Source organism: Rhinopithecus roxellana, chromosome 2 (genome assembly GCF_007565055.1).
Source record: "Rhinopithecus roxellana isolate Shanxi Qingling chromosome 2, ASM756505v1, whole genome shotgun sequence".
In the NCBI taxonomy this organism is placed as follows: Eukaryota; Metazoa; Chordata; class Mammalia; order Primates; family Cercopithecidae; genus Rhinopithecus; species Rhinopithecus roxellana.
In genome coordinates, this window is record NC_044550.1 from 88,738,359 (window position 1) to 88,751,945 (window position 13,587).

A 13,587-nucleotide genomic window follows, 5' to 3' on the forward strand; every position below is an offset into this window, starting at 1 on the left:
ATGTACCCATAAAAATTAAAAATGTAAATAAAACACAGGAGGAAAAGTGACGTGAGTCATAAATATGTGTATTAATGTATAATCATGCATTGTATTTTCAAAATTTTCTGGTTTTCTATTTATTATTCTCAAAATAACATTCCAAATACCTAAGTAGCTGAACCCTAGGCTTTGCTGAAAATACGGACCTAGCTTTAACCTCAAATTTGTTTATTTGTGTTTATCTAATGATACTTAAACTATGTATGGGTTACCACCGTAAAGATTTTCCTCTCAGAACACTTCCTCCTATATGGGACAGAAAAGGTAATTTGTGGCTGGGCGCGGTGGCTCACGCCTGTAATCCCAGCACTTTGGGAGGCCGAGGTGGGTGGATCATGAGGTCAGGAGATCGAGACCATCTTGGCTAACATGGTGAAACCCCATCTCTACTAAAAATACAAAAAATTAGCTGGGCGTGGTGGCGGGCACCTGTAGTCCCAGCTACTCCGGAGGCTGAGGCAGGAGAATGGCGTGAACCCGGGAGGCGGAGCTTGCAGTGAGCTGAGATCAGGCCACTGCACTCCAGCCTGGGTGACAGAGCGAGTCGCCGTCTTAAAAAAAAAAAAAAAGAAAAGGTAATTTGTTAGCGGCCTCAATTTCCTTCAAAAGATGCCCAGGATTATGTCACATCCTTTGATTTCCATAAAGAGTTGCCTCCAAAAGCTATTGAGACCCCAGAAAAAGGTATATGTATTCTGTCCTGCAAACTGCTGTTGTTGTTAAATTCAAAGAAACTCCACAGTTTGATGAATCGTCTGCCTGGCCAGCCTGCATTCTAAGGTTTACTCCGGTGGCCTAGGGCACCTCTGCTCTTGCAGGTAATAACCTCATTTTACTTTATGAGCAAAAGATCTTCCACTGTGTTCCATGAATGAGTACTGAAAGTTGAGTAAATATGTGAGAATCAGAAATGCTCCACTTTAGGGCCAGACGTGGTGGCTCACGCCTGTAATCCCAGCACTTTGGGAGGCCAAGGTGGGTGGATCACTTGAGGTCAGGAGTTCGAGAGCAGTCTGGACAACATGGTGAAACTCTGTCTCTACTAAAAATCAGCTAGGTGTGGTGGTGGGTGCCTGTAATCGCAGCTACTCAGGAGACAGAGGCAGGAGAATCACTTGAACCTGGAAGGCAGAGGTTGCAGTGAGCTGAGATCATGCCACTTCACTCCAGCCTGGGTAACAGGGTGAGACACTGTCTCAAAAAAAAAAAAAGAAAGAAAGAAAAAGAAAAGCTCCACTTTGCATAAATCCAAGCCTTATAAATTAATCACTTATTCATTAATCAATAAGCATGTATACTTATTAAACTATCAGATTTAACCTTTCATTTTCATAAATGATCGTACCATTTAACATGACATCATCACAGTCTGGCCTCGCCTCTGACTGAGACATAAGTCCCTCAACCAAACATCCAGGGAGCCCAGGAGTGACCCTGCAAATTGACAGGAATGTTTCTGAGGACTACCTGCATCTGAGCCACCTGGGGGGCTGTGAAAGATCTGAGTCCTAACCCCCCACCCCAGAAACGCTCATCTAATAAGTACGAGTAAAGCCCAGGAATTTGCATTTTTAACAGATACCCCAGAGGAATATCAAACTAGCTTAAGTTTTGAAATTATTCACATCCCAGTGGAGACAATTTTATTATCCAATTCATAACAGTGAGAAAATGATTAGTCTAAATCAGAAGTTTTTAACTTTGGCAGACATCTAATCACTTGGAAGGCTTGTTAAAACACAGATTGCTGGGCTCTCGGGTTGCAGAGTTTCTAATTCCGTGCATCTGAAGTAAGGCCCAAGAATTTGCTTTTCTTTCAAGTTCCCAGGTGCTGCTGCTGCTGGTCCCAGATCTACACTTTTGAAAACCACTGATCTAGACAGATAGTCTTCTTGTGCAAATGCAAAAGCAAATATTTTTCAAAATGTACCAATAGGTGTCACGTAGAAAGCGTTAAACAAAATTAAAGCTATTTCTTTATTGCCTGAGTTCTCGTTTCATCATACCAGCATGCATTATTAATTCCAAGTAGGGATAGAGGATGCAGCATTTCCCAAACACGTGTTACCATAGAACTCTCTTCTCAAGGATACTCCTGAGAAACTATTTCAGAAAAACCTGATAAAGCACTATGACAAGTTAATGCATCTAAGAAACTTGGACCTTTCCTGTCCCCAATCAAATCTCATCCTTTGTCCTCATCCCCCAGTGCCAATGCCAGGGGAATCTAACAACATGGGGAAGAGAGATGCCTTCTCCAGAATTCAGATTGGTATGCCTAACCCACTTTTCCATAAAACTAAATGATAGCTAAAACTTGGTACAAGTGAAATCATGTTTATGCATTTTATGTACTTTAAACACTTTATGAGGGCTAGTAAGAGCTAGATTTCAATGATATTAAAAGTACCTTATGACATTTTGAGCTGGATGATAAAAGAGAAAAAAAGATAAAAGTACCTTAGTAGTCACTGAGGTATACAAAAATACATAGGTAAAAAAGATTTTCTACTATACTCTCATAAGGAGATAAAATATATACATCAATAAGCATAGCATGAAGAAGATTACAATAAGTATAATAAGACAGTTATAAGCAAAGTGTCCTTAAGTTGGGGGCCACCCACATTAATCTTATTTGAGTGTCTTAAACTACTTGATGGTCAACATCCAGCAACTTTGCTTAAAAGAAATACACTCCGAGTCACAGGATTTTATGTGACTAAATTCTAGCTGTCCTCCAATGCAATGTGAGGAAGACCCCAGTTGACTATGGCAAATCTCATAATGCAGTTCTTCCAAAACTCACTTTAAGACTCACCTAGTCCACTTATGAAAAATACAGATTTCCCAGACTCCATGCTGACCAAATAAATGAGAGTCTCCAGTGGAGGAGCCTGTAAATTTCTGTTTTTGATAAATGCCCCAGCTCCCAGTTTTTATTTCAGCATAAGGGAGACTGAGCTTTCTCTGAAGTGTCTTTAAGGACAGAAATCCAATCATTCATTCAGTCAATCAACAAATATTTAGTAAACTCATGCAGCATGCGAGACCAGATTTTTCTTAATCTATGTTTTTAAACTTTATTTACGGCATGTCTGTATCATTTTTAGCTGAGAAGCTCTTTTTTAGTAAAAATGTTTTTTTAATTGGTGCCATTTTTACAACACTACCAATACATACTGGAAACCATATCCCCCAACACAGTATTCTCTTCTGTGTGGTGCTTGTTCCACTACCCTAGACTGCCTCAAGATAAATCAGAAAATAAATTACATCAGCATCATTACTGAAGTATGAAAAAACATTCTCATCACTGCCCTATACATCCTTAAAATATGAAGGACACGGAATTTAAAATATAGAAACACATATACCAAAAGCTGTTTTCTTTAAAATGCTAACTCCTCAACTTTGCAATTTTGGCACCATTTCCCATGTTCTGTATTTCTGCCTTCTGCCTTCTGGTGGGAGGAAGTAATGGGTAGAAAGAGGAAAATACTTTGGAAAGGCAGAAAGAAAAGTGAAAGCTGATTACTAAAAGGCTTGTTTGTTTGATGATGTTGCTATTTAATAAACACAAAATGTATGCTGTGACTTGGGGAAGAATTAACAGGTTTGTCCTGTTTCTTTCTGCTAGCCTAAAATTCCTGCTTCCATCCTGACATCATCTGTTTCTCCTCCTTATTTTTCTTCTGTGTGTGTGTGTGTGTGTGTGTGTGTGTGTGTGTGTGTGTGTATGTAGAGAGAGCAGAGAGAAGATACAATGCAGTAGAAAACCAGAGAAAGAGAGCAGGATTAAGAGAGAAGAGAAGCTTAAACTGCATCACTTGAATCTGTTGGACTAAAATGTTACAACCGAGGCCACATAGAGTGTGCCCCTTAAAACAGAAGAAGGGCAAGAGAGCAATGGTGAGGACAAAGGATTAGGAAATGGCACATAGCCCATGGTTTTAAGCATGGCATTATCTATTAATGGTAAAAAAAAAAAAAAAAAAAAAAAAAAAAAAAATTCAAATTGAAGTTGTCTATTTGTAAAAGCTCAGTTAAATATAGGATCTGCTAAAGAAGCAGAGTGAAAGAAAATCAGCTTCTATGGCAGTCATCCAGCCACATCTCATGAATTTCATAGCAGCAGTGAAACATTACCTGCAAAACAGCCCTGTGTTTGGGATGCTGTCACTTCACCTAAAATCCATCACTGATCCTGAGGTAGGTGGATGTGGCAGTAACAGGAACATGAACGTGGTGCACAGAGTGAAGCGAGACCCTGGTAGCCTGCAAGGTCGAAGCCTTCAGACCTTCGCAAGCCCACTTCTCACTCACCTTCTGCAGATATGCACGAAAACTGTTTATATGAATACTCAAAGCCTCAACATACTCTGACCTACCTACTTACATGCTTTATTTGTAGCATCGATAAACATATAACCACTCATAACACTACTATGTTTTTGTTAAATTGTTTTTAGTAATACCTTGATTTGCAATACGTTCATTGATTTCATAAAGAAAAATAATGTGAATTTAAATTCCAGTTAATAACAACTTCTGGTTGTTATTTAAATAAACTTTTTTATAATTCATATAATTCTGATGTAAGAGCCTCAATAACAGAAATGAAACATACAACAGAAAAATAAGCAGCAAATAGTAATAGCTAAATACTTAAAGCTGATGTCCCACAAAAGGTGAAATTTTATAGATAGAATGTAATCTGATTAAATAATGTCTTTGGCCTAGAAAAGAAATACAATAATTATTATTTTAATTATTTAGTTATTTTTAATAAATCTATTTCTTGGTAAAGTCACCTAACCTTCTTCAGTATCAGTTTTTATATCTGCAGTATCAATTTTTCTATCTGGGTTTCTGCTTATATATATTTGTAAGTGGAGATGATGATAATAACCAAATAGAGTTATCATGAGGATAAAATAGAGTACACAGCACAACATAATGGGTATTTGCTAAATATGACTTCTTTCAGGGCTAAATACTAACATTCAACCTCTCTGTTAAAAGAGGAGGAATGAAAATCTCTCAAAGAATTCTCCTTATCTAAAGATATGAAACAAGTTTACAAAAGTAAACTTGACGAAAGGTCAAAAAACTATGCGAAACTAGGAACGGAAGACAATCCAATGCTATAAATTTCCAAAATCTCAAAACCTGACAGCCAAGGAAACAAATGGTGATTCCGGAGCCCAGTAGAACAGAACACTTTGTAAGGCTCTTGACCCCATCCCCAGAACCCACGTGACTTTTTTTTTAGTGAAACCACAAAATTAAACTACACTAAATTTATGGGTTCAGAAAAAATGCACTGCTTTGTTCCCCCTCATGAGATTCCACTTGAACTCCCCAAATTAACTAAATATCTAATCATTTTTCCGCCGTACTTTAATCCAATTGATTCAATCAGCCTCCCCGTATCTATCATTGTTAAATGGAAAAAACTAGAAACTACTCTAGGTATATTAGACAGAAATTAGGTAAGCAGAATCTTCGCAGAAGGGCTGGAGGAGTGGGTGTAAACAAGGTCGACATCCATGCTGTTGGATCCATCATGGCTGCAACTGACAATGGAGACAGCTGCTGCTCCCGCCCCCAACACAGCTGCCTCTCTGGACACCCACAAGGCTGGTAGTACCTGAAATCCCCTTCCACAATTGCTCCTATGTCTCTGTTTTAGACAGAGCAGCAAGAAAATGACCTTATGCCTCTCTTCTAACCAAGATACATGTGAGTGCATCCCAAATCCTGGCTCTGCAGGAGGTGTGAAATGTTGTCTGAAGTTTTTCAGTCTCTGCTGCACAGGAAAACACCAATGAAGTTGGGTCAATCTACAGCATATTCCACGACAGGTTCCTTGCAATTGTGCAATACAATGCCTGTCCCTCATGATCTGTTCCATTGGTGACTCAACATTTGCATGCATTTGCCCCTCAATTTCATTTAGCCTAGGTCAGCATTGGGTTCAGATTTCAGTCGACAGTCTAGCAAAACTACTGCTTGAGCTAACACCCGGAATCCAGAAACTCCAGGAGGTCACTGTATTAGTCTGTTCTTAGTCTACTATGATGAAATACACGAAACTGAGTGATTTATAAAGAAAAGAGTTTTAATTAACTCACAATTCCACATGGCTTGGGAGGACTCAGGAACTTACAATCGTGGCCAAAGGCACCTCTTCACAGGGCAGCAGGAGAGAGAATGAGGGCCAAATAAAGGGAGAAGCCCCTTATAAAACCATCAGATCTCATGAAAACTCACTCACTAGCAGGAGAACAGCATGGGGGAACACGCCCCCTGATTCAATTATCTCCACCTGGTCCCACCCTTAGCACATGGGTATTATTACGATTCAAGGTGAGATTTGAGTGGGGACACAGAGCCAGACCATATCAGATACCCAGATCAATTAGCTTTGCCCAACCTAAAGCTATATTTCTACTTCCTGGTCTAATGCTTGTAGAAACCATTCCCATACAAATTCCTTGGGTTTCTGCTTATATAAAATAGCAAAATCTTTTGGTATGTCAGTCTTCTCCAAGTCTAATTTGTGTTCTGCAGCATGCTGGGGTCTGACTCCACTTATAATAGGTTGAGAAGCAAAGAAGCCTGGTAATGAAAGGGCCTGAGGAGAGTTGGCAACTTTTTTACCTCAAGTAAAGTAACTCATGTGTCTTCAAACAAACTACTACTAACCTCATCAGACAGGAAAGGGGAGCTGCTTTTGCTTGCAAGGGAGATTTTGTGGGAAGGGGATTTAGAGTGGTCAAATTCAACTGAACACACGCAAATGTCCCAGTGCAATTCACAAGGTCCTTCTCACCTTGTTCTTGTGTTCTAATGTTCACTTAAAAGATATGACAAACTGAGCACAGTGTCCCACACCTATAATTTCAGCACTTTAGGAGGCCAAGGTGGGAGGATCACTTGAGGCCCGGAGTTTGAGACTAGCCTTAACAACACAGGGAGACCCCCATCTCTACAAAAATAAAAAATTAGCTGGGCATAGTGGTATGCATCTATAGTCCCAGCTACTCAGGAGGCTGAGGTGGGAGGATCCCTTGAGCCCAGGAGTTTGGGGCTGCAGTGAGCTATGATTGCACCACTGCACTCTAACCTAGGCAACAGAGTGAGACCCTGTCTCAAAAATAAAAATAAAAAAGTTAATGATATGACAAAATGTGAATTCAACTTACATTGTAACTTAACAACCCATAGGATCAGATTCTATATAATGTAGAGGTACATCAGTCCTGAGCTAAGGCCACAAGAGATAAAAGATTATCTGAGGGTAGTTCTATCACCCAGGCTGGAGTGCAGTGTGTGATCTCAGCTCACTGCAACCTCTGCCACCCCCGTTCAAGCGATTCTCACGCCTCAGCCTCTCAAATAGCTGGGATTACAGGCATGTATCACCATGGCCGGCTAATTTTTGTATTTCTAATGGAGGTTTCTCCACCTTGGCCAGGCTGGTCTCGAAATCCTGATCTCAAATGATCTGCCCGCCTTGGCCTCCCAAAGTGCTGGGATTCCAAGCATGAACCACCATGCCCAGCTGTTTCCTTTCTTTAATCTCTCCAGAGCTATTTCTTCTGCAGTCCCACTTCACAACCCTTGAAATTTCTCATTCTCGTTCTAATGATTTATCATAGCAAGAACTTTGCCAGAGCCTAGCCTTCGAACAGACACATCATTCCAGGAAACCACAGCAATAATTTAAGTGGCTTCTTTTTGTCACTGTATACCATTAATTATGAGAGTCTCATGTTCTAATAATAACATGATTGCCGTTATCTGTAAGAAGAAGCGGAATAGATAACCCATCCAATGTTTCCATCCTTGAGATGTCTGAGAGTCTGTTATCTGTAACCCCTTCTGGAAGGAGGAAACAGAAACCACTCTAGATATTTTTGGGAAAGAGAAGCTTAAGAAAAAAATATATATATTTTTATACAAGAAACAATGTGTTTGTAGAATCATTTTAAAGGCTGCAGAAGCAGGAGTCAGAGGTAGGGAATATACCACTGTAGTTGAAGCCCAAGATCAAGAAGCATCTGCTTCTGTCACAACTGCTACTGCTATTCATCTCTACATCTATGAAACTGGATGCCTGAGGCTGACTGCAGTAACTGCCCCAACTACCACTAGATATCCGTGAGGCTGGTGTGTACAAACCTCAGGTCTTATAAGAGTGCATCCAATTGGTAGAAGCTTATCTATAACAAGAATCCTGGCTGCTTGGGGTCTGGAAAACATATATTTAAGTTACCAACTTCTAAAGAATACGAAAGCATTCTAAAGTGGAGGTAGAATAAAGGAGGAGCAAACATTCACAAAAGCCACCACAGTCTCAGGAAGTTTTAGTCTCTATTTGGCTATATATGCTGAATCTTTCAAATCTCCTCCTCCTTCTGTTTATCTGCCTAACATATCAACTGATGCGTGTATTAAGGGTTGGGCAGGCACCGTGAACTTTTTCCTGGGTGTCCAGGGGCTGGCATTTGTTGGTTTCTGGGGTGTTGTCCCTTGTCCACGAAGTTACTGGTGGCCTGCTAGAGTCCCATGCAGAAGTCTGCAGTGGCTCATGCCTAATAATCCCAGCACTTTTCAAGGCCAAAGCAGGTGGATCACCTCACCCCAGAAGTTCAAGACCAGCCTGGGCAACACAGCAAAACCCCATCTCTACAAAAAAAAAAAAAAAAAAAAAAAATTAGTCATGGTGGTGCAACCTGTAATCCCAGCTACTCAGGAGGCTGAGGGAGGAGGATCACTTGAGCTCAAGAGGGAGAGGCTGCAGTGAGCTGAGATTGCACCACTGCACTCTAGCCTCGGTGACAAAGCAAGACGCTGTCTCAAAAATATTTTTTAATTTTAAAAATTTTAAAAGAAATCAATACTAGACTTACTACTAACTTACAGAAACAGGACAAACTTTTATAACTTCACTTTCTGGTCATATGTTTGGGCATCCTTAGGGAGTTCTGGCAGCATTCAGGAAAAAATTTAGAAGGTCTAGAGAAGATCCCATACAAACCCCTACCAAGAGAATGAAGGCTTGTACCATGTGCAGAGATCTCCAGAGAAACTGCTTCTTCATCCCTGTTCGCTAGTCCACTCTATCACATGCTTGGCTGCGCTGTCTCTTATGTTTAAAAGTAACTAAAAGATCATTAGGAATTTTGTGAGAAAAATTGTCTTCCTTTTACCCCATGAATAAAATCTACGTTTTAAAAGTGACATAGGGGTTTAAAATACAAATACGAAAATATAGAAATATATATATAAGCACTCAGAGAATAATCACTTTAGATACCATGGTGCCTTTCAAAAAAGAAAAAGAGAAAACAAATGAGATCATGCCAGTCATGTTTTCTTTCTTTCTTAAAAGCTAATCGGCCAGGCACAGTGGCTCACGCCTGTAATCTCAACACTCTGGGAGACCAAGGCGGGCAGATCACCTGAGGTTAGGAATTCCAGACCAGCCTGGCCAACATGGTGAAACCCCGTCTCTACTAGAAATACAAAAATGTGCTGGACATGGTGGCGGGTGCCTGGAATCCTAGCTACTCGGGAGGCTGAGGCAGGAGAATCACTTGAGCCTGGGATGCAGAGGTTGCAGTGAGCCAAGATAGTGCCATCGCACTCCAGCCTGGGCTACAGGAGCAAAACTCCGTCTGAAAAAAGTATATATATATTATAACATAAAAAAAGTTAGTCATCATGGCTGTCTGGCCATGTTTATACATCTCCAACATCAGTTTTAGAGATTGAAGAAGATGTAGGGAAACATAATTATTGTAAAATGCTAAGAACAGTGTGCCATATTTGGCTATGTCTATAATACTGCTTCTTAAAATGTGGTCAAAATATTAATTGCTTCAGGAACACCTATAGTGCTTGTTAAAAACAGAGAATAGTCAGGGCGTGATGGCACACGCCTGTAATCCCAACACTTTGGGGGGCCGAGGCAGGCGGATTTGATGCCAGGAGTTAGAGACCAGCCTGGCCAACATGGTGAAAACCCCATCTCTACTAAAAAAAAAAAAAAAAAAAAAAAAAAAAAAGCCAGACGTGGTGTCAGGTTCCTGTAATCCCAACTACTTGGGAGGCTGAGGCAGGAGAATCACTTGAACAAGGGAGGTGGAGGTTGCAGTGAGCTGAGATCGTACCACAGCACTCCACCTAGGCGACCAAGCAAGACTCTGTCTCAAAAACAAAAAACAAGTGAAAAAAAACTGGAGAATAGCTTTGTCATAATTTACTCCACCAAAATTTTTTCAATCTAAAGAATTAAATTAAATTTAAAATGGTGACTAGGGAGCCCATCTCAGACCTGTAAAATGAGAATCTCCAGGTGGGGGTCCACAAATGCACATTTATAGCAAGTTTCCAGATAATGTTTGTCTCGCTACATTGGAGAACCACTGGACTGTTTTAAAGAGAGGACCTATTTCCCCACAATATAGCAGAATATTTCAGTTTCTTGAACTTTTCTGTTCTCCGATTTTTATTTTAGGAGACAACAATGGATGGTCTCTGCAATTTGACAAATATTTTGCCAGTTACTCCAAAATGACTTCCCCATATCCCTTTGAGGCAGAAACACCTGAATGTTGTAAGTAATCGGAGCAGTTATTTCCTTTTCCATGAGTTCATAAGACACCATTGTTTAAAAGTTTGATTCATCATTAAAAAAAAAGATTGCATCTCAATCTGAAATCATTTTTAATTAAAGAAACTTCCAAATTTGTAAGAGGTCAATTATAGTTTTCTAACTGCAAACTCTATTAAATATACAACTTTCACTAGGAAAATTTATTTCAAAAAAGACTTGGGGATCTTAAGTATAAAAGTAATAAATGGTGTCAGATATTGTTGTGAACAAAACCAATGTCAGTCAAGGATGTTCAAAGATGTTATTTTATTTGAGTTCTCTTTTCACAATCTCTATGAAATGTGATGTAAAGAAAACAGAAAGTAGACAGGGCAGAAAAGCTGTTCGGATTTTAATGTTTGCTAAAAAAACTCTTCTGAGCTGCAAAACCCTTATTCATTATAACCCACTATGTTCAGTCATACACTGAAAACCTACAAAAACACTGGAGGGGTGTGGAAGGGTATAAACCCGAGGATTAACTATAATATTTTAGATCAGAAAGACATGAAAATAACTCCTCTTAAATAAATGTTGTCTGTTCTAATAAATTATGCAAATGTAAATCTGTGCCTTGGAGCTGTCATTTTAACCCTAGCTTTTCAAAACCTTGGTTAAAAAGCAAGACATATTTGCTATTCCTCTGACATTCCAAACATGGCTCCATATCACAGCCTCTATACAGACTGTTCTTTCAGAAACTTTCTCCCATGTGTCTGCTTAGTTGGTGACCCTCACCTTATTTAGGGCCCTGTTCAAATCAAGGAAGCCTGCACTGATAACACTGTATAAAACAGCAGCGTCCTCAGCCCTCCCCTCGTTACTCTATTAGCTTACTCTGTGTTATTTTCCGAGGTGGTACTATCATAATTGCTGGCGGTAGTGGTGCTGGTTGTGGTGGTGTATGAATTATCTCATCAGATCCTAAGCACTCTGACAATAGGTACTTTGTTTGGCTTATTCTTTTTTGCTGCTCTTCTAGTGCCTAAAATAGTGCTTTGCACATAGTGAGCACTCAATAAATTATTACTGAAGTCTATATGGGAGGCTACAGATAAGATGTTTTGTTTTATTTTTCATCTTTGTATCTGCCCAGGAACGTACATATTTCATGGATTGATTATGGTTACAGTAAAACCCAGTTGAATTTTTAAAGCCCAGTTGAATTAGTATATTTTTAAACATATATTTTTTATAATAATTTTTCTTATAGCTAAAACTTTTAGTTTTTTAGCTAACTATTAAAACATTCACAGAATTATTTGCTGGGTGTTAAATTCATGGTTTATTTTTATCCTTTTTGATCCTGAAGCACGCCAGATTAACAATATGTCTGAATAATTGAGGTTTTATTTATGTAAATGTTATATAATAATTACATTTTAATAACAAATACTTAGTTATTTTATAACATTATTTTTGTAAAGTTGCATTATTGTAAATTATGTCTTTAGTCATAGATAAAAGCACAATATATTATGTAGGCAATGATTTAACTATTGTATAGTTCAATAATTTAAAAGAGTAAAATTTTACACCGTGAGTTCTAGAAAATACATGTTTATACAGACAGCGACAGTTTACCTTTCGCTAGCCCTATTAAACGTTAATTATTCAATTCTCATACTCATCATGTTTTCTGTTCTCTGTGTTTTGTACAACTTACCTCACTCCCATCTTCCCAAAGCATTATCTGGGCAGCTTTGAATGGAAAACAGTCATGAATGAGCAATCAATGGCTATTCACTACAAAATGGTGGAGAGGTGACTAAGAGTTTATTTTAGACAAATTTTATGTCATATATTTAGTTAGTTTCTTCATATCACCTGGCAATGTCAGCTCCTCTCTGTTCTTTTTTTTCTTACATAGTGCCTTCCCGGTCATATCCTTTTCATAAAACCATTTAAGATGAATAAGTAATGGCCTCATATCAAATAGTAGTGTCAAATTAGTAGATCAACAAAATATGAAATATTAAAATGTAAGGATTGTTGAAGTCTATATAGGAGGCTATAGATAGCCTGTTGCAAATATAAGGTTTTTTCTCTTGCAAAAATTATTTTTTAAAAAAAGGCATAGAGGAAGAAATCCTTATTTTTTTCTTTATGTTCTACCATAAATTGTAAAGTCTAGCTTTTTAAATGTTTAATATTTTTTGTCTTCATTACTCAAATGAGGTTAATCAAAAACCACTAATAATCCCCAGTTTAAGGGGATAGATGTCACTCTTGTGAGATTCACGGGGTACTCAGCAATCTGTCTCAGCATCATGCCATTATTTAGAGGAAGACCAAATAATTTGTCCATTAAAAAGCTGAAAATTGGCTGGGCACAGTGGCTCACACTTATAATCCCAGCACCTTGGGAGACTGAGGTAGGAAGATCTCACTTGAGACCAGGAGTTCAAGACCAGCCTGGGCAACATAGTGAGACCCCAATATCTCCAAAAAAAAAAAAAAATTAAATTAAAACTTAGCTGTACTCCTCAGGAGCCCAGGAGATTGAAGCTGCAGTGAGCTAGGATTGAGCCACTGTGCTCCAGCCTGGGCAACAGAACAAAACCCTCTGTCAGAGGGGGAAAAATAAAAGCTGCTAAAAGTTTTTGGGAAAGGAGAAAGTTAATAGATATAATTTAACTGATAATTTTTTAAATAATGAATTAAGCCATGTTGTCTCAAAATAGTTTTTTTCTTTTATCATATATTTTCTTTTTATTCTTATTTATTTATTTATTTATTTATTTATTTATTTATTTATTGAGATGGAGTTTCACTCTTATTGCCCAGACTGGGGAGTGCAGTGGCATGATCTTGGTTCACTGCAACCTCCACCTCCCAGGTTCAAGTGATTCTCCTGCCTCAGCCTCCCAAGCAGC

The 13,587-nt window shown here is 38.8% G+C and overlaps 1 protein-coding gene across 5 annotated transcripts in view; it reads left to right on the forward strand.

Annotated features, from left to right (window-relative positions):
- The window catches only part of RXFP1 (relaxin family peptide receptor 1), a 123,598-nt gene that overhangs the window by 51,994 nt on the left and 58,017 nt on the right, over nt 1-13,587 (forward strand). For 4 of the 5 annotated variants that reach the window (XM_010383214.2, XM_030925996.1, XM_030925999.1 and 1 more), the window contains exon 3: nt 10,574-10,672. The exons of the other annotated variant lie outside the window; for it this stretch is intronic. In XM_010383214.2, the coding sequence (XP_010381516.1) occupies nt 10,574-10,672 (99 nt within the window). The remainder of the gene's footprint in view (nt 1-10,573; nt 10,673-13,587) is intronic. 5 annotated transcript variants of the gene reach the window in all.